The sequence below is a fragment of the Apostichopus japonicus genome, chromosome 16 (genome assembly GCF_037975245.1).
Source record: "Apostichopus japonicus isolate 1M-3 chromosome 16, ASM3797524v1, whole genome shotgun sequence".
Classification (NCBI taxonomy): domain Eukaryota; kingdom Metazoa; phylum Echinodermata; class Holothuroidea; order Aspidochirotida; family Stichopodidae; genus Apostichopus; species Apostichopus japonicus.
Window position 1 is genome coordinate 26,345,162 of NC_092576.1, and position 27,509 is coordinate 26,372,670.

Genomic DNA, 27,509 nt, shown 5'->3' on the forward strand with positions numbered 1-27,509 from the left:
CATCAGGTGGCCTCCAGCTGCCTGATAACCCACGCTACCGCTCGGCCGGGGTACAGGAGTGTTACAGTATGAGCAATGTTGCATTTCTAGTTCGCCTCTTTATGACATCCCGATGAATTCGGCTACATGCGAAAGGAGCTTCTCCTGCCTTCGCAGGTTAAAAAACTACTTGCGAAACACCACAGGTCAAGAACGACTAAGTAGTTAAGCTGTGTTGAAAGAACTATCGACGTAGACATCCACAAAGTCGTTAGTCGATTCGCCACACATGCAAGTGTCAGCGGACGTCGTCTAGCCCTTCATTAACAGTAATTAACATTGACGTATTTATTATGTATTTCTATGTTGCCTGATAATGTGGCAATAGTTCAAATATAATGCTGCTACTGCCAAGTAATAATTTGTTATCAAAATCTCAGTCAATACTATGAAATGACCCGTAAATATTGCTCCATGTTGCACCTAGTCGCATCGTAAAATCCAAACCGACGGAACCGGTGGACTTGAGGGGCTTATCCCCCATGAAAAAGGGGGGGGGGTTGAGGTAGGTTCAGCCCCCAATATTTGCTAAGTGCTCCAAGAAGTGGGGACCGCGGGGAGAATTTGGAAGTGGGTGCTGAACATATTCTTGATCGGTCCAATGCACAGTATACTAATAATTTTAGGGGGAAAGAAGAGTGATAGTGAATAGAAAGTGACGTATAACTTTGGTCTAGATACAATTGCAGACATGAGATCCATATTTCAAGGATGGGTACATGCAGCTTAGAGCACTCGGGAAGTGCCAATTCCGGCCATCTGGGGGGGTTTGTAAAGCCAAAACAATTCTTCTACGCTCCGCGCCAACCGATGGTGGCGCTCCACTTTCACAACTCAAATCCCACCCCTGGACGTCAGTCTCCATGCGGAGTGAACCGCGAACGCGAACCAATAACAATGGACTTTCAAGGGACGTAGCCAGGGGGGAGCAGTTGGAGAGACCCCCCCCCCGCCTTTGAGTACCCCAATAAAATGAACTGACACCAGGGCCCCGTTCCACAAAGACTAACTTACGCATGATCTTAATATCAAACTTAAGTTCGATTCTCATGCGATTGATCGTAGCGTAAGTTCGATCGTTAAGTAGCGTTCCACAAAATCAAACTTACGCTACGCATGATTTTAATTAATATTTGGTTAGTGGACGAGGCTGCTGTGACCTTTCGTGACCTCAAATCACTTGTGTCTCCGAAGTTTTGACACGGCGAACAACATGTCGGCGCATTATATGTCATCAAAATGGTGAGTAAATATCAGATAAATGTGTCAGAATAAACATTTAACCACAATCTTTACAAGAATAACCTTTGCCATATTTTATTGCACTGGTTCGTTGTGTGTTACGACTCAAAAACATTGAAAGATCCTCCGTAGACCACATTTTATCTGCCAACTTGGTAGTCTTTGCGTACGTTAAATTAGTTTAATACAGGCAGTCAGTGTTATATGTAGGCTATGTACTAGAGCCTACAGAAATACCCGGGACAACGTTAGGCCTGCCTACGTCTTTACTAAAGTTTAGGCCTAGCAGTAGCACACATTTATATTAGCAAATGACTACTGTATAAAGGATAAACTACATAAGTATACACCTGTACTATTACACGGACGACTTAGTACTACAAGACTATACAGTATACTAAGGCCTATAACGGTACTCGGCTAAAGATTAACAGTGGGATCATTGACTGATATTGATAAATTGTCACAATTTCGTACAAAGGAACTCTGTATGAAGTCCAGACTAAAGTCTAAAGAGAGAGGTATAGTTATTGCACTTGCACCCCTTATAGGCTTAATTCTGAACAAAAGTGAAAGTCACCTTGCTTCCAACTAAGGCCTAGCTAGCCTATTTTTTTTAATGTCCACAAAATAAAAGCAGTAATAGCTTAGGTCTACAGGGCCTAACCTCCCCACACTAACATCTGATTTGTATACCCTGTGTTTGTTTTGGCTGAACTTGAGCTGACTGGGAGTTTACATCCTTAGAGATGTAAATGATTTATTTTGGATTGTTTCAGTCTAGGCCTAAAGCATTGTTAAATTGAAAGTCGTCATTTTGAAAGGCAACACTGCAGGTAAACAGGGTTTTTGTTTTTATAGACCTTCCTTGCTAGGTGCACACAAGGCAAGCAACTTTATCTGCCCACTTAGCCAAGGTCAGAGTAGCTAAGTCGGGCTGGGACTCTACTACAAAAGGGTTATCATATTTCAAGTTATTGAGAAGTTATTACAATTGAAGCTGTTCAATGGGATGAGCAGCTGTGTGTGCTGCTTGCCTATAGCCATTGACTGTTGGAAATCAAAATAGAGTTCATGGGGTTCAGTCTGGTATTGACAAGGCTGGCTCATTCAGTTTAGAGCACAGTGTTCTTGAGTCGTTAATGATAACTTGACAATTTTCACAGTAACCGTTTTTTTTCCTAGTCTAACCCAAAAGCAAAACAATGAAGAAAGAAGAATTTGTCCCAGCAAGAGATGTTTATTCTTTGCCAGTTTGTCAAAGAAAACCGTGACAAATTGTTTGGTCGAGCTGGACATTGCTCACAAAAGGTAAGACTTTTAAAAGCCTAAGCACATCAAACTTAGCATTTGGAAGCTTGTTTTTTCCAAAGTGAATACAATCAGTACATTTTGCATTTAGTATTGACAGAGTATGAATCAAAGGTGTGATGTTGTCTGAGTAAATTACATAGAATGATTTTCCTATTTAAGACAAATGCATGCTTTCATTTTGCGGCAAAAATATGCACTCAGCAGAATTGTGGGACTTGAGAATATGTTGTGTACTGCATATCTGTTGGAATGTCAATTGTACCGTGTGTGTGTGCGTAATGACACTATTTGAAGTTGAAAACATAGCCAGTAATATCACCTAATGCTCTGTCATAATGTAAACGGATAAAGAGAGGTAGAATCCTGACATAGCACAAAATGGATATAGGATTTATTCAGAAAATATAAGTATTGAACATTAAATCATGTGTTTAAATTAAATCTGTTAGGAAAATATAGCAATATATATATAGGAAAATATTAAAGGAAAATAAAGCAATATATAATTTAGGTGATATTGTAACTAACAGAGTAACTAATTTGTAATGAATGCCTGAAGCAATATAAAAATTTAGACTTTTCATTCTTTTATGTAGCTGAAGGACATATTGTTGGGCTTTCTGAATTGTGCTTTAACCTCCATGCATATCCAACAGGTAGAACACAGAAAAAAAGGCTAATGGGAGAAGGCTGCACATTCCATCAGGGTTGCAGGAGGAGTCTCAGAGAGAAGTGCCTCTGAGCTAAAGAAAAAGTGGTCAGATCTCAAGATTCTGGCCAAAAAATATCAAAGAGCAAAACATGCAACAGGTAAATAGCAATTATTGGCACATCACATCCATCACGGATTTCTTGACATATAATGAAATGCAAATTGATAAACATTGTTCATATCATTTTATTTTAGGTGGAGGGCCAGCAGCTGACTACAGCCCTGTTTACGAGGCCGTGTTAGAGGCAATGGCCCCCCAGGCCAGAGATGGTGTGAATGCTCTGGGGACATCAGAGACAGACCCTTTGACTGCTATGAGCGAGTCATCACAGGTACAATTTATATGATATTCATGTTAAAATACCCAATTTAAATTTGAGTACAAGAAGCCTATGGCTTTTGGTGAACTTTAAAGGTCATCTGTGATCACCAGAAGTCAAATTGTGAAAGCCTAGAAAACGTAGAGCACTCCAACTTAATATGATACATAATATGTTTTTGGTACCCTTGATGAATATTTTATAATTGATTAATTGTTTTCATTTCTTCTATTCACAGGATTCACCTGCACCATCACCAATCAGGCAGTCAACCCTTTCCCCAACAGTTGTCCCTCTTCCCCAGTTGTCCCCAAAATATGATAACCAAGTGATACAGACCTCATTACAAGAGGAAATAATCAAAATTGAGAGGGAAAAGCTTGAGCTAGCCAGACAGAATTTGGAAGTGCAAAAAGGCATTCTTTCGGCACTTCAAATCATCTCAGCAGCCCTTGGTCCTGAAAAGTAACTTTAAATACATACTTGACCCCCTCCCCCACCCCTTCCTCACTGTTATTTTGTGTCTAATTAGGTATAATTAATAGTATAATGGTGCTATGCATTACTGTTAAAAAATTGTGTCGCAATCTTTAGTAAACTCCTGGTTGTCAAAACCTTTCATTCATGCCAGCTGCCCATGGCTTTAGAAAATTGGCTCACATTAATTAGTGATCCTCCTGTTATAAACAGTGTCATCAAGTAAACTAAACTGGAGAAGATTTCTGAAGAGGTTCATTCTAGGCCAAAGAAGCCAGTTATACTGTCTCACTGTTATAATTACACAGCCTACACTATAGTGTACTCTTCTACGTGGAATATATTTATTTACTAAGTAGCTTTATTGCATATACAAGTGAAGGAAGCTAAGGAACTATTATCTTAATTGGCAAACCATCTGAGTGGGAGTTGTAGATAATATTAATGATCAAGAATTGTATTATGCCTTTCCAACCATCTTTGAGTTGAATGTCATTTCTGAACCGTCCATTATGTAACAGCACTGTAGGTCAACTTTAGATACTAATTTTTAGCTTATATACTATCTGCCTTAGATATTAAATTTCTATTGGGTGTACTACTGAAACTAAATTGATGGTCAACATAAATTAAATTCAAAATGCGATTTGAAGCTGTTATGTTAGAATGTCAAAACTGCAAGTGGTATTTGATAAATGCAAAATGTTTGATTGACATGACATTCATATTCTTTGCTGACACTATGTATAGCCAAAACTAATTTGCCTCTTTCAAGGGTAAAAAAGGATAGGGGAAGGGTTAGACCATCATTTAGGTGAAAAAATTAGTACTTATATCTGCCCGGACAGCTGCCCCATGGACATTATCAGGTGCTGCACCAGCTTCATCTGGGTCTGGTTGAACCTGTTGGTCATGCTGGGGGTCTAAGTGTGGCTCTTTCAAGTCCTTACTGATGTTAAAGAGGATACAGCAGGCAACGATAATATCACAAGCTCTTTGAGGTTCTATTGCATGCCATCGCCAAGCAGACATCGAAATTTGTTCTTGAGCTGGCCGTTGACTTGCTCAATCTTGGCTCGTGTCCTTGTCTGAGCACTGCAATTAAAGAATAATTATAAACTTGAAGACAGCTGTTTATTTCTTTGTTCACTATTAAGTAATTTATGTCTAGTTTTGTCCGTATGGTGAACTACAATATACAGTCATAACTGATACTATATTGAGTTTCTGATTTGTGTGTGTGCTTTTTGTACAAATCTAAAGTGATGTATAAATTTAGATAGTCCAATGAGCTGAAATGATACGATACCATACCTCGATATGTATTGGTTTGTACAAGCTTACTTACTTATTGAATGAGGTCTCTTCGAGTGTGGTTGGGTTCTGAATAGGCGTCATCAACCATGGCTGTAGAGGATAACCAGAGTCCCCGAGAAGTATCCCTTGAAGTTGGTGGTCCTCAAACTGTCTCCCAACAAGGCTTTCACTCAATATCCTACTGTCATGGGTACTGCCTGGCCATCGTGCTACAACATTGATGATTTTGTATTTTGCACTACAAATTAGCTGTACATTGATTGCATGTCTACCTTTACGGCTAACAAATACATACTCATCCGGCCCATAGTTCCAACCGTGAATTCCAATCAATGTCCCATCTACTGCACCCACAACCTGCGGAAATCCTGCTACCAAAAAAAATCCCTCCCTGGAGTGATTGGGAACTTAATTTCATCATTCCGGATTTGAACCAATGCTTTTGTAACCCTCAATGCCCGTGAGGCAGATGACTTGCTGCATCCGTGTACACTCTGCTAAGGCACTTTTCGATCCTGATGCATAAAATCTTAGACCAATGAAAACCTGCAAACTGGCTGAGAGCGCCCTACTTCTGTTGGTGGAATGTTCTAACTGGGCCCTTAATCTATTAATTATAGTCATACAGCCTAGCCTAGTAAACCTATATCTTTGGTACATGTCAACATCATTGTCAAGTTCAAAAGGCTGCCTTCTGTCTCTAAAAATTCTCTCTCTTTGTAGAATCCGACGATAATTACGTTGTTGACCAGCTTGCCGATACACAAATAACGCCATTTGTGCACAAGTACATGAAATTCACATTTTATTTCTTCTACATGTACTGTGTACAGTAAAAACATAACAAATTTAAAACAAGTGTTTACCATAGTAACGTATCATACTTACGATTGATCTGGATCACTACTTAAAGTTACGCATGATCGGATCAAACTTAAGCTTGATATCAAGCGTAAGTTTCTTTGTGGAACGGAGATAAGTTTGATATCAAAGTTACGCTCGATCGGCTGACTTACGCACGATCGATCAAACTTAAGATCAAGCGTAACTCTTTGTGGAACGGGGCCCAGGTAATATCAAGCCCTCTTTTCAGGTTGAAGGAAGTAAAGCGTCTCTTCTCAATATTCGCCTGATACGTAATACAATAAACTTTTCTCCGTACATCAATAGTGCTCCTTTTGTGAGAACTGCCCCTTTCAAAGATTTGAAGAAATTTTAAGAAATTTCTCAAAAAGGGACCATATCATGGTCCGAGTGTCGCCAAGCATATGAAGAATATTTTAATTACAAAATGACATTGACATGAACAGTTTTCATACAGCTAAGACATGATTTTACTTACTGCCCCAACAATGCACCGTCAGCCATGTTCTTTGCTATGCTGAGGGAAATGGGGCAATACCAGGCACATGAATATTACGGTGTCTTAATAGTAATTTCGGAATTTTGACTTTTTATCTGAAAATGTTACAATTCTTATCCCAAAGAGTCGGGTTTACAAATTGGGAAAGAAGATTGCGTCGTGATAGATGTAACGAAACATATACTTACTATTAGTTTATTCAACGTCCCTGTTTTCATTGATGATTCTGAACTAACCGACAAATTAACAAAACTTGGCTGCAAACTTCGATCTGAATGGACTCATTAATTCTACATTGATTTTCACATCCAAAACGGGAAACGATTTGTGCGGCTTAAATTACTAAGCAAGGTAAAGTGTACCATATGTTGTTGTTATTGGAGGCATTCACAGTGGCCAAAGTAGGGTTTGTCACAATTGCTTGGGAGAGGATCATCTAATGAGAAACTGCCCAAACTAAAGATGTAAACAATGTCATGAGCTGGGACACTCCGAATCAAGATGCCTTACAATAGAGTGCCTTAACTGTCATCGCTTTGGCCACAAAAGACTTTATAGGAAACTTCCTTTCCCATTGTTCACAATTGGCGATAAAACAAATAAATGAATTAGGTGACGTGAAAACATGTATACAAGGACGTACGCTACTTATACCAGGGATTACGAAATGGCTGCCATTTAACAATGTTCTTGGAAGTTAACTTGTATTCGACACTTTTCCTGTCTTTCATGTGTATGGCAAGCCATGTGGGACAAACACTGCATAATATATCCGCGTATTAATTGGAATTTAAGTGAATTACGTTAAGGATAAAAAACATAATTGATGAAGGTAAGAATTTATGCTGATACATATGAAAGGAGAAAAGGGTGAATTTCCCCTCTCCCCTCCCCCCAAAAAAAATTTCATGCTCCTGATACGTCATCCCTTGCACAATAGATAAGGTACCAAAAGGGATGACCAGAGTGTATGTGTATATGCATAATATCTACAATATATGTATTGATTTATATAATATATCTACATATACATTTTCATTTATACATATATTTCTATTCATATATATATATATCTATAAATGCATACATTTATACATAATTTATATATGTGTGTGTGTGCTTGTTACACATATTCCATATATGTGTGTTTATTTTTTATGGGTACCAATGCCGTTTAAGGCACTACTTTCCTTGTGTACTAATCCTTCCTCACTATTAAGTTGCAATGAATCATTCTTGTAGTAAATATTTATGTGCATTAATGTCTTTGTTATGGTACCACCACAACAAAATAAATGTGTTGGAAACCATGGTTTTTGGTAGATTTTTGAATGGTGTCCCATAATTTTTGCCTCTTTATCTGTGACATTTCAACAATTGTTATTAATATGCTGTATTTTATCATAACAGGGTAAATTCGTTGTTTATTTCTTCGAAGTAAATAATAACCTAGAAAACCTTCACGTTATTGAAAATTTCACTTTAAATTTACGTAGGGAACATCAGTCTTCCACGATGTATATTTGAAAATAAAAGGCATGTACTACATTGTTTTTCTACCTAGGAGTTAATGATGACAAACAATACTATAAATGAAAACAATGTTACGGTATTGCTGTAAGTGTCTCGAAAATAAACAGGTAAAACTGTTAGTCTTTCATTCTGTGTCCTAAATATATTTTAAGTTGTTATAAAGTGATCATTATTTACTAAAGCTTTCTATCGTCTGCTAATTCAATGTCCCGGATGTAGATGTGGGAATTCCCGCGTTTACGTAAACACAAGTGGTAGCAGCCGAAAACAAATCCTGAAGTTTTATTTCGTGTCCTTAAGTTTACGATGTAGCTATTTTAACGTTGTGACAACTTTCTGTGGCAGCAAAAACAGGTGAGAATTATTTTTTGGAGCTTAAACTATGGAAAACATTTACATCGAGGTTAATACTGAAGACATTGTATTATAAAACATGGAAAACTTACCAAATGGTCTGAAAGCAAGATGTGCCCATGATTTTCACATGGGCTACTTTTGTATTTGTGTAACATATACCGTAAAACCATGAAAAACATACATGTTAGAACCAGGAACAAATGTTAATGGGTTGTCAGACCCCTACAAAGAGTCCCTACTCAGTGTCTTTTACCCATGAACTGAGATTATAAAAATATAAACATAGATATTACAAAACTAAATAATTAATGATCATATTTATGAGAGGAGATATTCTTTTTAATTTAAGGCTTGCTTTTCTTAATTGCTTCATCTTTTAGGGTGACAAGCGGTCCAAAGTTGCTAGGCAAGGAAGTGACTGAAACACAATGATACTCCTGTTTTGGTAAGTTTAAAACATTTTGATTTTTATAAATTTATAGGACAAGACAAACACCCTCTGTCTTATGTCTGTAGTACAACCTTGCCCACATCCTGTTATGTGACCATAGTTGGTCCTCCACTTTCCCCAAGTTTCTCTATTCCCACATTCTCTTATGATTCTGTTCTTGTGGATTGAAGGTATATGATTAAGTCAGATTTAAACAGATAAATGGAAGGGCATATCCCAAAAATTTTGTAAGCAATACAAGAGATTGTATTTGTTTCCCCGCCTTTCGTTTTCCCTAATACTCATGATTCCGTGTAAAAATTCATGTAAACTTTGATAGTATTTTTTTTTGGCAGAAGACTGTTGTATTCATGTTAAACATAACACCTACTTTAAATAATGGCCTGCAAACCATTTATCTGCTTGGTCCCATAATAGATGGTGTTACAGCAGACGTGGAACGAAAAAAATATTAGGGACCCTTTGGCATATTAGCTATCGTTAGAAACATTTTTCTAATTTCTGAAGCCTTTTGAAATAGTTATAACATTTGCCAGGTATATAATTGGTTAAGCAAAGAAGTTATTTGGGGGGGGGGGGCTGGCCACTCAATTATTATTATTGAAGATGCCCCCTCCCCTGCTTCAGCTGTTTTTCTGTTATAAATGCATACTTTCCCTGTGCAATTGTTTTCATTTCATTGTTGGCGTTTCCTTAAATATAAATATGTATCCCATGGGTCAGATTCCTAGTAGCTCACATTGTACTATTGCAACCAATAATTCTGTACTCATTTTGTTTCTTTTTAAACCTACAATTGGTAACATGGCAGTATAAAGATTATTTGGTTAAAATCAAGGAATATTTACAAACTTTATTTCGAGATGGTTATCGTAGGGTAATGTTATACTAGTATAGTAACAGTAGTGATTAGGCACCCAAACTAGGCCGACATCCCGTTCTTGTACGTGTTTCATGATGGCCGGGTTGTAACTTCTAAGCCACAATTTGGATGGTAACTTCACGATTATTCAACCAAATGCGTTAGAAAGGCATAAAATGTTTTCTTAAACTAGTAGCTGATCACCCGTCGAACTTTCCTACACAATAGCTCAACCGCTATCGTAGTTTGCGTGCCGTAAAATACACCAAAAACTAAATAAATAATACTACTTGTGTTAAAGACCACTATAGCTGCGCATCGCAGACGAAAAGACTAAGTGAGAGGTTACTTTCTTCGTTGGTTTTTGCTGACCCTAACCAGAATAAGGCTTCGCTTAATGTCCTTTGTCAATGCATATTTTGGGGTCTTTCTTAGAATATGTACAGAAAATCAAGACTCTCGGAAATGCTCTGCAAGGCTGGTTATAACATATAATGGATGTTTAGTGCTTTTCAGTTTAATACAAACTGCAATATAACTGCAACTGATCTGCCACTGCATATGTATTGCCTACATAAAAGTAAGTGTCAGGACTGCAAGTTTTGTTTGAGAAAAATACTGAAACATAGTCTGTATTCTCCTGCTCATGTACCTTGAGACCAGTTTATGAAGACTCGTGCCAGCTACCTCATAAATTAGGCTTTACTGCATTTTGTTCTGATAACTGTGAAAGGTGTGATGTATTGCAAAAGTTGTGAAAAATTTGGCTGATTCCAAGCTTCAAGCTAGCTGTGTTCAGGCTACAGCTGATAAACCCCAACACTGTAACTTGTTGAATTTTTAAGTAGTACGTTTCAAAGAAAGCTTTCCATATTGTAAGAGACTCAGGTCAAGATATGACCTGACAATGAATAATCTCAGTAGTGGATATCATGAAGGTAACAATCTACTGGGAGCTGACTGTCAAACAGGGAAAAGATAGGCGAATCTGCACGGTAAGGAAGGACTATAGAGTATACATGTGCGGTAAACATACTTTTGGCTAAGGAGTGTATGCAACATTTGCTGGACAACAGTTTTATGGTTTCTATGTGCTAATGTTCATGTGTACTTAGTGGTTCAAATTATGTTATGCCATCCATTTTCACAACTTGTCCAAGACTTATGGTGATGTATATATTGGTTAATATCAGATTATGAAAAAAAATTATTGGCACATTTTAATTTCTTCCAATTTGTAAGGCACCGAACAGTATACATCTGTGCAACCTTTTCAATAGCACTGCTGTGAATTACACCAATTTCCAAAAAATATGATTGAAATTGATAATAATGACATGCTACACATACAGTGTAACCTGTTTTGTACGTGCAGTTGGTTGCCTAACAAAGAAACTATTACCAGGAACTTTACAATACCCCCCCCCCTTTCCCACTCTTCATACTACAGTAATTTTCCTTGCTAGTGAATTTGTTTCTACTATACTTCTGTTGAAAACATGATCTCACAAAACAAGAACTAACAATTGTCTTCTTAAAATATGTCTTCTTTGCTTGATGTACTTAACCTTCTTATCATATTGATGGAACCTATAAGAATAACTATAAATTGAATGTTGCATTACAGATGTTCACCTCGTTATATGAGTAGTGTTCACACACAGACTGAGTCAGATGACAGCACCCAAGTGTCACAGCCATCTGAAGCTCCTCTTCTTGATATTGGTAAGTGGAATAGTGGCAACTCCTTAATAAGTTTTAAAATAATTGTTCTTCTCTGGGGATTGAAAATAGCAATTAAACCTTCTTGTTCAAGCTTCTGTATAAGAACTTACACTTTCCTTAACAATAAATTTGTTAAACTGAAAATTAATGAGTAGAGCTTCTAAGACCGTTAAAATCAACAATTTAATGCTAGTTCTTGTACTATTTTATTGGACTGTGTCAGTTGAAAATGATATTATGCAAGCAATACCACTTTGTTTCTGTGATCAAATCAGTAAGGAATGGACATTTTTCCCTGAATAAGGTGGCTCAAGTCGATCACTGGACCTGTCTCTCTGCAGGATCTGCATATATATTAAGAATGCCCTAAATACATATAAGGTAGAAGCAGATCGGTGCATTGTGAGAATATTTGAACTATTGAAGACAGTTTATATGTAAATAGTGTAGTTAGTGAGAACACCTTAAGCCTTTTATACCAACCTACACAAAAAGTTTCATTTAAGGAAGAAAGAGACAGAGATGGGGGGGGGGGGGAGTACCTCTGTGAGAGGGAGTTTGCTGGAAACCAAAATAATGGTATACCGGTTCAACTCTCCAACCCACTTGCTTTCATCTCTGTAAGAGTAAATATAAAGTTTTCTTTTATTTTTAACAAGCACTTTGTAGTTAATTACCATTTTTTACATTCACACAAAGAAAACACTTTCTGGATCGAGCATGGGGGGGGGGGGAGGGAGGGGTGTATGATATCTTCCATTCATATGTTTTACATTTAGGGTTAAAGGCAATCCAAGTATTCTAGTTAAACTTGTGCACTCACCACACATTTTACCACCCATTACCTGGCTGAATTATCAGATTTTCCACAAAAGTAAGCTTGGAGCAAACATTGGTGCCGTAATTGTACCCTGCCAGCAAAATGTTTTGTTTTTCATTATAGCTCAGTTCATTGTTAAAATTGGATAAATGAAAGGTTTGCCTTAAACGTGGCTGTGGAGTGCATATGATACTAATTGAGTATAGAGTGTTTAGTGTTTGTCAAGATATGCTGCTTCCAAAACTAGTAGGAAACAACAAAGCAAATTGCAGGGAAGTGCCTTGTATATTTCTTGTGGAACTGCAATTATGCAGAAAGTGGTTAACTTATCAATTTTCTTTACAGTTAATTAAATTAGGATACTTGAATTCTAATTTCAAAATACAAAATTTCAGCATTGACATCTACTCCTATAAAGGGGCATGGCGGTCGCCTTTCCTTCCCATCTACCTCCTTTTGTGATGAGGATCTTCAACCTCTAGACCAAGAGCTTGGAGAAGTTGAAGCCAGTGGAAACATTGACATTATTCAAGCTGGAAAACAGTAAGTACAATTCTATTTTGATACTACAAACATTTGTTGACTGACTGTTAGCAGATTAGGAAAGAAAGGTTTGTGGTGGGAGAATTTCTTTACAACCATTAAACTTGCAGTGACAACTTGAATATATGTGTATACTGAACAAAAAGATCAAGAGGTAGATGGTGAAACAAACTAATACATTGGTTTGAGTTATTCACTTGATTAGCTATCAACAAACTATGCATTAAGGAAGAACCCCTTTGTCTGGTATGGATATAATGAACTAAGACGAAGGTGTGAACATGAGAGTGCCATGAGAATCACACAGGGAACTAGAAGATAAACATCAAGAGATAAGTAACCCTATACTCCTGTGAAAGCAGCAGAATGTGAGATGACTTTTACTTTTACAGTGTTAGCAAAACAGTACAATTTTTGTTACTGTGCATTTTGAGATGTCCACCCAAAAAAAATGCAAACAAAGCAGTGCACAGTCCTGAGGGAAAGGGAAAGGCTCTTAATTGTTTCAAATGTTTGGCTACAATCTAACACTCATGCACATTGCATAATACCCTTATTATACCAGGGAGTTCCGTAACAACTCCCGGATTATACTCATGTCCAATACTGTACATGTATGTATGTTTTATCATTTGTAAAGCTCTCACTAGCATCTCTCTCTTATGGCATAGCCAACTTATTAGCCAAACTGTCTGTGAACACTGGGGAATTTCCCAAACCCCCCACTGTGAAAAATAACAACTGAGAACCTGCTTTAGACTTGTAATGAAAATAAATCCTATACATGTCCTTGACAAACTGTGCTGTGTAGTAAAGTATCTGCACACTTAGTAGCATATACAGTGCTACACTGCAAAGAGTAGAATTTACCTGAGGCAATTATCTTCTGTCATTTGCAGTTCATCACATGCATGAAGCTTATGTGTATCATCATGGTACATGTACCAGCATATTAGCTCTGTGCCAAAGCACTCCGAACTGTAGGACAGTGTTTGATGTCTGTGATGGGGGAGGGGAAATGTGGGGGGAGGAGGGTGAAAAGATCAGTGAATTGTTTGGGAGAATTGGGACCTTGCTAGTCCATGTGAGTCTACCCGTAGTTGGATAATGATGATGAAACAAATGTTTTCAAGTGTTGTTTAATGTATTGTAATGTTAGTGACATTTCTTGACATAGCTACTGATCAATTATAGTTCAATTTAAAAAAAAAATGAAAAAAAAAATTTTTTCAAGGTAGCTTAAACATTATTACATTATGTCCAAAATTAGTTACTTAGTGGCACTTGTAAGATGTATCAAAGCAGAAACTGAAGGATCCACATGGAAAAGTTAATTTTTATCATTTACTCAGGACTACAGTGTCAGTTACAATTGGAAGAAATTACAAAATTTGAAGCATGTTTTGTTATTACGTCCATTAGACCAATGCTCTGTTTGATGATGAATTAAAAATATGTTTACCATTGATATTTAACAAACCTATTTTTCAAAGTACAGGGTCATGGAGACCTCAAATATGAGGGATTCTTGTAGGTACCTGTAAAAACAGAAAAACAGTCTACACAACATTGTGTGTGTCTGCTATTTCCTCCCAAACCAGCTATTGATCTCCCAAATTTACTGAAGCACCCTAGAAAAAGCTGTCCCATGGGTTAAGGCTCCACCAGCTGTAGGATATATATCAGACCTGTCAACTCTCCCGGTTTTACTGAGAGACTCCCGGTTTTTACCCGAATCTCCCCGCCTCCCAGTTTCATATTCTATTGTGGCGGTTTTTATTGTTTCATCGCTTGCAAAATTTCTGAAAATAGCCAGCAGTTAGTCCTATATCGCGTAATATTAAGTGTAATCTAAAAATAGATTGATTGTTTACAAACACGTTACGACTGACACAGTGCTGTGCGGGACTCTCAACCAATATCAGGCTGCTTTGTCAGTTCTCAGACTTCGCCCAATGTCGTTATTGTACGTTGGCCTTGGTCGAGTCCTGAAGTACAGTACAGTAGTACGGCGTGCACTGTGCATATGCCATGGTGCACAATAATAAACACAAGTTGTCACTTGTTTGTATATGCGGCGTACCGAATGTGTGCAGTTCGCATGTAGGCTACTTGTATACGACCAAAAAAACAGTTCAGTTCTATGCCGGCACACACTTTACCGGCGTCCTCCTCGATGCTAGGTGAATATCACGTGAAAAACTACGATTTCAGAAACGGCTGTTTCAAACATCTCACTAATTCTTTTGTCGACTTTAATCCCTATTCATTGAGCACAATAGCATAACCTGCGTATAAACTCGTACAGGGATTATACGAGGTGTCTACGTGGCAATTTTTTTTTCAACGATTTTATACGCGTATGTACTTGTTTATACGATCATTATGCGCGAACACATGTCCAGTTATACATGAGTGGTACTGTAGACTATTTATTTAGAAGTATTTATACAATTTCAGTTAAAAATGACCAATCTCCCTATTTTCCCGTTATTCTCCCGGTTTTTTGGCCCTGAAAAATGTTATTCTCCCTATTTTGGGGTCAAACAGGTTGACAGGTCTGATATATTGATATAACAGATTTATTGAAATCTTTTGTAATTGTGGGATGTCAAGTGAGCTACTTGGTATCCCAGGACTCCATTACTTCAAATGAGTAGCTTACGGTACATCCAATATCATATCAGTTGCTAAGTACTATTATCTTTCTGAAGGATGTTTTCTCAACTGTTTATTGTTCCTTGCTGAAAGGCATTCAGGTTGGCATGTGTCTGTATGGGTGAGTGTACATGTTGTGTGACACTTAAGCTTGTATGCACGATAACCAAAGCAAATGATCATTTACCATACTTATCGTGTGGGTGGCCCATAGTTAGTTCATAAACCCTATTGATGTTGTTGCTGAAACACTAATACTAATGAGGTGACATGGTCAATTGTCAAAATCTTTAAATGGCTATAACTCGGCACAATAGGTCAAATACTCTTAAAACTTGGTATGGTGATACACTCGCTCCAATTCCTAATCTATGTTGCAAATGATATCATGAATATTCATTAGGAGGTGGGGCTGAGTTATTTCAATATGTAAAGTTTGTATGCACTATAACTCAACAGGGAATGATTGCCATTCTTGCCATGTGTGGGTGGGTGTATGAACCCTATTGATTTTGGTGCTTATCATGAATATTAATTCGGTCATTGGTTCAAATATGAGTATTAACGATGAGTAGCTTCAGTGTTTGACGAAATTTGAGCTTCTAATTTACGTACAAATTATTTTTTAAAAGCATAATGCATTTTTGTATCTTTATATTACACATTGTATCACTTACAATTTACATATACTTTTCAATGTATTTATTGTTTCCCACAGTAACAAACTGGAGATCAGTACAGTAGAGGAAGACATCTTTCAGTTAGAAGAAAAAAGTGAGAATGGCAGTGATACTGACAGTGAAGAGGAGACTGCAGCAGCTGCAGATGAAAGGCAACTCACACCCATTGCAGGAGTCAAAGCAATTGTTTGGGTTGACCAAATCCTTAAGCTCCTGCGAGATATCAATGGCACTGTGTGCAAGCATTCCTTTTGTACAGTATACAACAAACTTTTGTGGTTCTGCTGTGGTTGTTAAATGGAAATGTGGGGAAAAGTACCACCCCAGTGGTACTTGGTGTTGACAGCCAAAGCTGCGTGGAATGTATGCAGGGAACTTACAGCTAGCTGCAGGGATTGTCGTTTCAGGCAACAGCTTCACAAAAACAGGCCAGCTGTTCAAAAGCATGAACTTGAAATGTATTTCTAAGGACACCTTCTTCAGGGTACAGAAATTGTATGTCGCCCCAGCTGTTCAAGAGATGTGGGAAAAGATGCAGGAGACCCTGTTTTCTTCACTGAGGGACAAAGAAGTAGTTGTGTCTGGTGATGTCCGCAACGATTCTCCTGGACATAGTGTACAGTACTGCACTTACACTATGATGGAAGAAAGCAGTGGTAAGGTCCTGCATATGGAGATTGTAGATGTAAGGGAAGCTGCTGGGAAAAGCCCAAGCATGGAAAAGATAGGCTTCACCCTATCATGGATTTTCTCATGGAGAGAATCAATGTCGAAGAGGTTGTGACACTTGGCCACCTTCAGATTGCTGCTCTCATGAGAAATTGTTCGAAATATGAAGGCATCATCCACCAAAATGATGTATGGCATGGTAGCAAAAGCTTCACCAAAATGCTCACGAAAGCTGCCAAGGCAAAAGAGAACAAAACGATTTTGGAGTGGATGCCAGCCATCAGGAAACATTTTTGGTTTTCTTCCAGCAGTTGTGATGGAGACGAGAAGAAGCTGAAGGCATCCCTTCTCGGCATCCTTCACCATGTTGTCAATGAGCATGAGTGGGCTCTTGGAGCATATGGGTTTCCGGGTAAGTGTGCTCATGAGGAAATAGATGAAGGGGAGCATGACAAGGCCTGGCTGACCAAGGGATCAGCAGCACATAAAACCTTAGCGAGGTTGCTGACTAGCAAACGCTTTATGAAGAAGTTAGCATACTATAGGAACTTCAGGCATACCGGCAACCTGGAGTCATTTCATAATCATTTACTTATGTACGCACCAAAGCGACACTCTTACGGGTTTGTTGGGTTTGCTACTCGAAGTAAGCTTGCAGCGATTGACACCAACTACCATGCTGATCGTGAGCAAGCTGTCACCAAGGACGGAAATCTACGATACAGGTGCAAATATAGAAAGCGAACCCGCTGCCAAGCGATTAATAACACCTGGCCACCTTTCTCAGCATGTCTCCCTCGCGCAAGATGATCCAAGAAGGATCCATCCAAGGATATCTATGCTTCCAAGGTCATCATTAGATGAGCTTGTAAAGGATCATCTCAGTCGCTTTTCACCCCAGCGGCAGATATCTGAACAACCCCCAGAGTGAAGAAACCCATACATTTTTTGTAGTTTCATTGGTGTAATTGTAGTAATTTAGCTGTTGCCATTTTCAATATATCATATATCACTTTCATTTTTTTGACTGTATTGCTTTTTACGTGACCCGTCATACGGGATACAAAACGTCACGGCCAAACGGCACTACCAAACCATCCCATTCTTTTGTTGACTGTAATACCTTCAACAAGTCTGTTTTCACTCGTGTTGCAAAATATGTGAGATTCATAAAAAAAAATACACATCAAAACCACAATGCTTTCAAATATTCTGATTGTGAATGTGTAATTTCAACTGGTTTTTAATTGTTATTGTTTTACTGTGCTGGCAGCATATGTAGAAAAATGTATTTTGCCATTGAGGCTGTGTTAGTTATGTATGTGTGTGTGAAAGGAGCAAGGCAAGATCACCATAAGTAATTAGTTATCATATCGGACTGATATAGTTGCACTACTCATTCATTTTCCAGAGCGCTGTATTTATCTGTACTTGAACAGGAGCGTTAATCAAGTCTTGCCTAATACTTTTTTCTAATGACATGTGGTATTTAAAAAAAAAAATTATGGCTAATATGGAAGTTGTGGAATGTTGTGTAACAGAATGTATGTTACCCTTGTCTAGTACACTATACAACATAGTGGTAAATTTGTTGTAACCAAGCGAGAGGTGGGAAGTTTGAATATGCTTCCTTATATACTTTATTTATTTGTTTATACTATTGTTTACAAAATACACTTGGTATGGTTTGTAGGCTATTGCCTTTGGAAAATTTTGATGGTTGTTAAATCCTCTGACCTCACATATATGTATCATGTGAGGCCCTCAATCACTAGGGTCATGTAGTCTTAATGCTCTATCCATCCATAAATAATGATGGTAAAATCATTCCCCTGCTGAGAGGGTCGCATGAGAAAGTGTCACGAACACATGCATACAATATGCCTATTAGAATGGGGTACCCCCTCTCCTCTGGTTCAGTCAATTGATTTTCCATTAGTTTCTAGCGTAAACCATTTCATTGTATGTGTATTTTAAATTAATTGCCATGAATTGTGATAATTTCCTCATGGGGAAAAGGTTTGTTAAGTTGTTTTATTAGAAAAGAACGACATCATCACTGGTTTGATGGTGTTTCAAAGAATATTTGTTATAATAATCCATTTCACATTGTTAACTGCATCTATAGTCTAAGTTTGTTCTTAGTTGTTCAATTAACTGATATGTAATGGCATGTATGGTCTACTACTTTCATTTTGTGAAAATGGTGCAAATGTAAAAACAAGATTGTTTCTACTTTGTTTTTAGCTGCTGCTAGGAATCACTTTTACAATGTTGATATATATGGTCAGTTGTTATACTGTTTAGTTATCACCAGGCCTGGATGAAACTAATAAAATCTTAATGCAGCTCTTACTTTTCTATGTATTAAAAAAATTGTAAAGTTGATTACTTTGTAGCAAAGTGAGAATTTTAACTTTTCATTTTTGTTTTAGTAAAATGCAGTTCTTAAATATATTTTTTAGAAAGAATTTCATTTCATTTTCATTGTTGCATTTATTTGTTTTATAACATAACAGTACAATTAAGTCAAAGAACAAATACGTGAATGGACGTGACCTTAAAGAAGAGAAGCAACATAGTAGGAAAAACCCCCAACAATATAGACAAGAAGAATTTCATAAATGTACCCTACCCCACCATCCCTATGTCACCATAAGGCTACAAAAGCTCACATGAACATAGCGCTTGAGATTAATGAAATGGTTCAAGATATATTTAACTTGTGATAACAGCTTTCTGGAAAAACTTAATGAGATTCCACAATGTATGCTGCTGTCAAAAAAACACATGAGTGATCACCCACTCCCCCCTTCCCCTCCCCCATATGTAATAGTGTGACAGGGTAGTACATCAAGACACCAATATAACTTTCCACATAATCAAGTGAATCAGTGAAGTTTATCAATTGTATTTGCCAGCACAAGCTTGGTTGAGTAACCAGGACATAAACCAAACTGATGTTAGGGAAATATGCCAGGATACAGAACATTAGAAAAACGGTTTTAATTGCTGACTATTTTGAGCAACTCCCATTTTGATTTCTTGCCTGTATAGGCTCAAGGAATCTATGTGTTCGTGATAGCGCGCGTGTGTGTGTGTATGAAACGCCATTGGCCCGTAAACATGATAACTCACCAATGGCAAGTGGGATTGAAGTCATTCCTTGGACATAGATGCACCATACTGTATGGAAGAACCCTCCTGATTTTGTTGCTCATTCTCATGAATAATTATGAGGTCACAGGGTCAAGCCAAAAAAAATCTTAAAATAGTAACTCTTTAAGCAAAAGTCATAACTTATTTATACTTGTTATTAATATATATAACTTCACACACCCCTCCCCCCCCCTTCACCTTGTACGTGCACGACTATGGTACATTCTTGAACACTATTACTAAGCATTCAGTCTACAAGTGCTGCATCTCCCAATTGAAAACCTTTATACCTTCCATCATCGGGAGGATAGCGCCCCCTGATTTTCCACACACAGCATGCAGGAATGACCAGTCGTCTGTGTGCTCCTAGCCGTCCATGTTGCCAGTAGATGTATTGACGATACGCATAATATCTGAAGTTGGCATTTGACCTATCTGGGGTGTCTGCAAAAGTGTCCTCATTTGCACTCTTGCAACGTCGAGTATGTTTCCATTGAGACAGATTTCAGAAAATATGCCTCCTGTTGCCAAGCATATATTTCTGTTCCCACAGCATCTCTGCTCAATAGCACTGTTCATGTCATGGCAATTCCCACAAACACACCAGGATGGAGCTTCTTCAACTTGAAGTGAGGCACTCACATCCTCGTTTGCCTGCCTCGTTATAATATCTTGGTATGCACCAGGATTTCTCATTAGCTGTGCAGCTATCTCTTCTAGACTGGAGCTGTCCAGATCCTGGAGGAATGTCTACAATGCAAAGAGAATGAACCAGAAAGTCAAAATAAGAGGCAAATTTGTATACTTTCCAAACTCATGTATAGTTGATGGTAGATGACCTTTGTCCTCCAAGAAAAGCAATAGGTGTCAGCCACTCACGAATAGCTAATTGCAGACCTAGTTTAAAGTTTTAGCAAATCTCAGTTGCTCAGAAACCATGTTTGCCAAAAAAAAAAAGCAAATAACAATAATGTTTTATTGACATACCAAGTTGAAAGACAACATCATTGCCTATTTTCACTTAATGGTTTGGAGTTTATGAAACTTACACCTATATTTACCTGAAATAATATTTGATCCTCGTGAAAAACAAAATAGAAAATTAACTCACAGGTTTCGAGACTATTTGAAACTCCCGCCCCGTAATGTTATGAATTGTATATTGCACTGCTCCAGACAGAAGCAGATTAAAATTACAGTTTTAATTAATGATGTGTAGAACAGGTGACAATCTTTTGTGTGGCAAATGTAAGAAATCCACAATACCATCTGCATAGCATGAGTAACATAGAGATGGCAACCAGATAACTCTATTATGTAGACCTGTATGAAGACTAAGATTTCAGGCACTGAAAAAGGAGGATTTAGGCCTGTGACTTTTTATTTACCAGAATAACTTCGTCTCGATTTTTGGAAGGTTGTTCGTCTTGATTTGTAGTTGGGGATTGCTCTATTTCTTCTTCCTCACTGGAGTCATCCTGGCAAAATGAGATTTTCGAAAAGAATTTTCAATCTGGAGCTATTTTTAAGGAAGCGATCATTAGTTGGTGAGCAAGTCCCTAATATTTTAATCATTTAGTTTGAACATTATTATTGCAGAGATTACAACTGTCATGCAGTTACCCAAGAACACTTCTCAACTGGCAATTACTGGCACAAAAGCTTGAAGAATATATTGGAGAATTGGGTTTTCGGATATTCATCGACAATTGCTTCAGTTGTGGCAAACAAAAGTAGATGAATGAAAATTTTCTTTGACAACTGGTTAGTGGGCTATCATGCATTGTGATTTACAGTGTACATTTATAAAGTATTAGAAGAGGATCAAATCTATTTGCAAACACAAATTAATGATAAATTGATAAGTAAATGACACCATAGCCTTAATGCCTAGCTCTTACATATAGTTTTGGGATTGCTGAGCAAGCTGCATATTTCTAAAATATATAAGGCTCTTGGAACAGCAAACTGCATTTTGTGGCGGCTTACTCCTTGGTAACACTGTTTCGGCCTGTTTAATAAGTAAGATGGTATGTTAAAGTTTCATGCTACTAAGCCCCTGTAACTGTACAATTCTTTGACTAAACACTTCTGCATTTGATGATCAGTCTTCTTGGACCTGAAACAATTTAACCACCTGTGCAATTTCGTACAAAATAGCTCAAACTAAGAAAGATTTTCAATGACAGTGGTTTTTGTAGTCTTCTTATTTGGTGCTCTAACAGTTTGCATTCCCCCAAAATCCATGAAAACATAAATATATGCTTGTTTTCAGGTACAGTAGAACGAACCCTTGGTAAACATTCCCGATGTTACAGACGATAATCTGTTTATTGTTGTTGAACAGAATCAGTTAAACACTTATCATTCTACCTTAGTTTCCTCTGACAGGCTTAGAAAGACGCTTAGGCTTATACCCTATGTGCTTATAGTATCGACTAAACAATGGGAATAAGTTTTCAGTGTTATGGAGCATATTTATACTACGCTATCCATTCTGTAGTGAAAGGAAAGCACTTTATGTCAGTGCTGCTTATATTACACGTCAAGTAACCGATACTGTCAGACAGTGCCTAGATGTAGTATATTTTGCCAGATGACTGCATTGTATAAAATGTGTACAAGGTCACTCTTGTGATCCATTAGTTGCAAGTGAAAAATAATTATGCTGTTTGTTTCGTGAGCCTATAATTGATCATTGTAAACTAGGTCTAGGCCCTAAAGTGCTAAGTAGAAGTTACCGCTACTTTCTCCACTTAAACATTGTAATCTTCTATTATTTAGCCCTTGTAACTTGTAGTGCTGATTGGGCTTACTTACTTCGTTGTTAATATTTATAAGACAGAAAAGATATACTCACTGATTCATAACGGTTCCTGCACGGCTTACGATTGCTTCCACATCTACAACTAACGCCACAGGACTTCTCATCTACTTTGCACGGACAAGCCCTTCGTCCCCTTTTCCTTGAACAAGTTCACCGGCAACGACAAACTACAGGGTCAGTTGTAGTTGTAAACCTCTCACTCGATAATTCAGTTTCTGATTGCGTGGCTGACATTGTAAGGACAAGCTGAATTCGCAAATAAAATGATCTTGAGGGTCAGCTAATCGCCCGGCGTAATTTTCAGTAGCGTCTTATTACATTAAGCACACGTACTCATATAAATGCAATGATGTATTGAATAGTATTGTGTCAAGAAGGGCCCCCCATATCCACAGGTTATGACAAAACTTTTGCAACCAAGCTGCTTAGATGGCGCTATTGTTTGCATATAACGGTAAACTTTAAGAGATGTGATAGCGCCGCCGGTTTCTTGTACGCGAGCGCGTCTTTAAGATACACATTATAGCTATATAAGTATAACGGCTGGCTATGATTAGGAAAACATAGTTAATAGCCCTGGCAGAAATGAGCAGGTTGAGAAAGGATGAGCTCAACAAACAGGCACCGAGGATCCAACCAGAGAACTGTCTATGACATGGCCTATCAAAGGTTCCTCCCACCCCCCCCCCCCTCCCTCATCACCTTGAAATTCATCATTTGAAGCTGATCTTTTTCAAATCTATACAGTATTGCTGTCCCTAGGGATGCACCGGATCCGAATTTTGGATCCGACCGGATCCGGATTTTACCGGATAGTACATGAAATCCGCCCGGACCGGATTTTTTCATTACACAGAAGAAAATCATTAATAAGAAGTAGAAGTATGAAACAAGGTGCAAATCTTAGGTCAGACCATTGAGAAAACTAAATTAAACATGTTAAAACTGAATTTTTCCTTACTTTGAATATTTTTATGTAATTTTTGGAAGTAGTTTACATTGATTTAAGTTAACACCAACACCTTTTTAAGGAATAATTGAGGCCAGATTTTGAAAAATATCCGGCCGGATAGTCCGGTGCATCCCTAGCTGTCCCCCCCCCCATTTTTATTTGTATCCCCTTGCCCAGGAAGCAATCCTCTCAGCTGTTTCATAATCTTTTATGATTTTTTTTTATGATCTAATAAGGACTTTATTTGATCTGCTTTATTTTTGATTGCATGCAGGTAATTTGTGGTGACAAATGCCACTTCCATTTAATCTCCGGATTCGCCTCGTGAAGCCGGCATACTGTGGTCATGAAGAATTTTAAACTGTCTGCACAAGGTATTACCTAATTGAGAGACAACCGAATTTTTCTTTTGTTCTCTTTATTTGAAATATGCATTGACTGTTATAAGTTCAAGCTATAATACCATGAATATAATTGCCATTTATTTGCTGTAGTTTCAAATTGTACTACTGATATTGTACAATTTAGAACTGGGGTTCCTCTTTCAGCTTGAAAATTTGTTGTTGGATTTTCAAAATAGCAATAGGTCTGAGAATTTCACTATTATAATAGTGTAATGGAAATATATCCATTTAAGTAATTTGTTAGTGTAATGATATCGTCATAGCATTGAGCGATCCCTCAGTTGTACCCGTCGATGGCCCCCACAAGTCTGTAACTGTATCTCTCCCAAAATATGTGTAGAGCTGTTGCGAGTTGCAGGTGGGGAGAGCCAATGAAAATCTTACTCCTGTTTGTTTGTAAACTTTGTTGAATCAGCACCCGAATTTCGAGATGTTTCCCCTTGTTAGTGTTAGCAGCAGACTGTTTAATTAGTTTTAGCTCACCACGCTCACGAGGTATTCATAGATTGGCCCCTGACAGAGAAAAGACTGAGCGGGGTTCGATAATCGTACTTTCGAATTCACTAGGGGGCTCACAAACGCTAGACCATGTGTTTCATTTGGGCGTATGTCTTGTATATCTTTCATGTTTTTTAATCAAAGCAAGTAGTGAGAAAGAGTAGTGTCAACAAACGCTAGTATTATCCTTCATCTGTACATTCTGTTCATTTACCCACTTAATGGTTCGGTTGTGATTCGAAAAGAGATGTTTTATTTAGTAATCTAAAATGTTTAAGCCTGTTGTTGAGTGAGTCTCAACAAAATATCTCATGAGTATCCAAGTTAAATGCCTATAAGATCTAGTTTCATTTTTTCATCTCATTTCTGCAACTAAAGAAGAGCTGTGATAACACTGGAAATACTCATTTAACGTTTTAAGCAATACAGTTGGAAATAAAAGTGAATTTTTTTTCCTTTTGGATATATGTTACTCTGCTACACACGCCAGATATATATCTATATATATTTATATATATGTGTGTGTGCTTGTTACACATATTCTATATATTACATATTCTATACTTGATATTACATGATATGGGAAAGTAGGTTAAGATGGAGCATCGGGTAAGACGGACAACCACGCTCATCTCGAATACGAAAGCCAGTGACACCTTTTTGACAACGAAATAGTTTAATGAGCCTGGTCTCATGATTGCTGGATCATCGCGTTGGTCAACAAGAATGACAACGAATTCTCAAGAAGAATTTATGGACCCAATGACCAAAAACGTCTGTAAATATAGCCCAAATAAATTATCACAACGCCATCCAAAGGATGTAAATTCTCATTCATTTCCTTCGCATTGTAAGTGTCCTAATCATATATAGCTTATATATATAACGCTGAGGAGATCGCTCTACGTATAGACTTTATCCTCAGACACAATGTTTTTGCGTTCATGGACAGATTATACATTCAGGCTAAGGGGACAAAAATGGCCCAGCGTATGCTAATCTATTTATGGCTGATTTTGAATCTACATTTCTCGAAAGTTCTAATCTTCTACCATTTCTGTACTTACGTTACATTGACGATATCTTTGTTTTGTGGTCTCATGGGGAACAGTCTCTTGATGCGTTTGTAGATGCGCTCCACCCTTTCATTAAATTCACCATGGAGAAATCAAAATCTCATGTGGCCTTTACTGGACACTTTGGTCACTCTATCTAACGGTCGGATTAACACGTCTTCATATTTTAAACACATTGACCGTCAGACATATCTACACTTTCATAGTTTTCACCCACTTCATATTAAAGAGTCAATTGTCTTTGGCCAAATGCTTCGCGTTCAGTTCAGTTCTCGTGGAGTGCGGACGTGTTTTCGGCTGCTCTCCACCCTTCGTTGACCACACCTTTGTGTTTTTACGTTGGCCCTTCATTAGTTTACAGTTGTTTTGGGTTTGTTTCGTTTTGGTTTGTGTATAGGTGCGTGGCTTTGCCACACCCCTAGCTGTCATGGCGGCTCGCCGTGACAGCAAAATCGTATTGCTGAGTTTTTCGGGGGAGGCTAAGGTCGTCCCCGTACAAGTTTTTTCAGTTTTGCGTTCTGTTGGTTTAAAGGTCCCTGGAGAGGTTGACGCGCTTCAGCGTAAATCTCTCCGGGGTATGAATTGTTTTGATGTACGGTTTACCTCGGAGGCTGCCCGCGTCCGAGGCGTCCATGTGTTGGAGGGAGTTGAGGGACTGAAGGTCACACCGTATGACAGTTCGGTGTGGGTGACAGTCCTCCACCTCCCTCTGGACATGTCTGAACAGGTTGTTGTGCGGACACTGGGGCGTTTTGGGAAAGTGACCGGCTACGAGGAGCCGGAATTCCTTGAATGTAAAGGTGTCAAGACCGGGACTAGACGAGTTAGAATCGAACTCAAGTCCGATATCCCCTCTACCTTGTGGGCTAATGGGCACAGGGCCCACATTGCATACCCGGGCCAGCCTCGCACTTGTTGGAGGTTTGGGCTGGAAGGGCATGAGGCCAGGTTGTGCCCGAACAAGCGGTGTAGCCGCTGTTTACAGGTTGGGCATACCCTGGCCGAGTGTAAAGGGGATATCGTTTGCAACTCGTGTGGGAAAACGGGCCATCTCGCCCGTTTATGCCCAGACCGCTCATACGCCGCGAGAGTGGCTACGGGCGTGGTTGAAGCGGTCCCTGTCCCGGCCTCTGACACCGTACCATATGATGCTCCTGTCATCGCCCCAGTGTCCGACACTAGCGCCCCGATGGAGGCTTTGTTCCCCCTTTCGTGTCCGACCTCTCCCCTGATCGAACTTGCCGAGACTGCCAGCCTGCCCGCTGAGGCAGAGCAGGACAAAACGGCGGAGATGGTACTAGCGGAGTGGCACGCGGCGCAGGATGCCGCTTGTACTGGTTCACCGGTAGCTACGCCCGCTATCGGTGATACTAGTCGGGCCCCGAGTCAACCGGCCCAAGAGACATTAAGTGGCCCAGATTCTGACTCGCCAATGGAGGACTGCACTACAGCCTTATTAGTTGTGGCTAAGGAGTCCTCCGATTGGTTTGATGAGACAAAACAGGCCACTG

At 38.5% G+C, this 27,509-nt stretch overlaps 2 protein-coding genes and 2 pseudogenes across 2 annotated transcripts; 3 read left to right on the plus strand and 1 right to left on the minus strand.

Moving 5' to 3' along the window:
• The first annotated feature begins 2,461 nt into the window (after window positions 1–2,461).
• LOC139982103 (uncharacterized) lies at window positions 2,462–4,096 on the plus strand (annotated as a pseudogene).
• Window positions 4,097–4,909: 813 nt separating this feature from the next.
• Window positions 4,910–6,789, minus strand: LOC139982489 (putative nuclease HARBI1; annotated as a pseudogene).
• Window positions 5,691–20,425, plus strand: LOC139982104 (uncharacterized). The gene is made up of 3 exons (XM_071994649.1): window positions 5,691–11,712; window positions 12,928–13,075; window positions 16,452–20,425. Exons 1-3 carry the CDS (start codon window positions 11,601–11,603, stop codon window positions 16,708–16,710), a joined length of 519 nt encoding a protein of 172 aa, XP_071850750.1. The 5' UTR covers window positions 5,691–11,600; the 3' UTR covers window positions 16,711–20,425.
• On the plus strand, window positions 17,155–17,892 carry LOC139982490 (uncharacterized). The gene has a single exon (XM_071995387.1). The coding sequence runs from the start codon at window positions 17,155–17,157 to the stop codon at window positions 17,890–17,892; it is 738 nt and encodes a 245-aa protein (XP_071851488.1).
• Window positions 20,426–27,509: the final 7,084 nt, after the last annotated feature.

Bases quoted from the DNA above. Each gene is read 5' to 3' on its own strand.
- LOC139982490 (XM_071995387.1), top strand. From the start codon at position 17,155: ATGGATTTTCTCATGGAGAGAATCAATGTCGAAGAGGTTGTGACACTT.
- LOC139982104 (XM_071994649.1), top strand. From the start codon at position 11,601: ATGTTGCATTACAGATGTTCACCTCGTTATATGAGTAGTGTTCACACA. The intron at 11,713-12,927 runs GTAAGTGGAATA...ACAAAATTTCAG, and splicing joins AGCTCCTCTTCTTGATATTG to CATTGACATCTACTCCTATA. The intron at 13,076-16,451 runs GTAAGTACAATT...TGTTTCCCACAG, and splicing joins ATTATTCAAGCTGGAAAACA to TAACAAACTGGAGATCAGTA.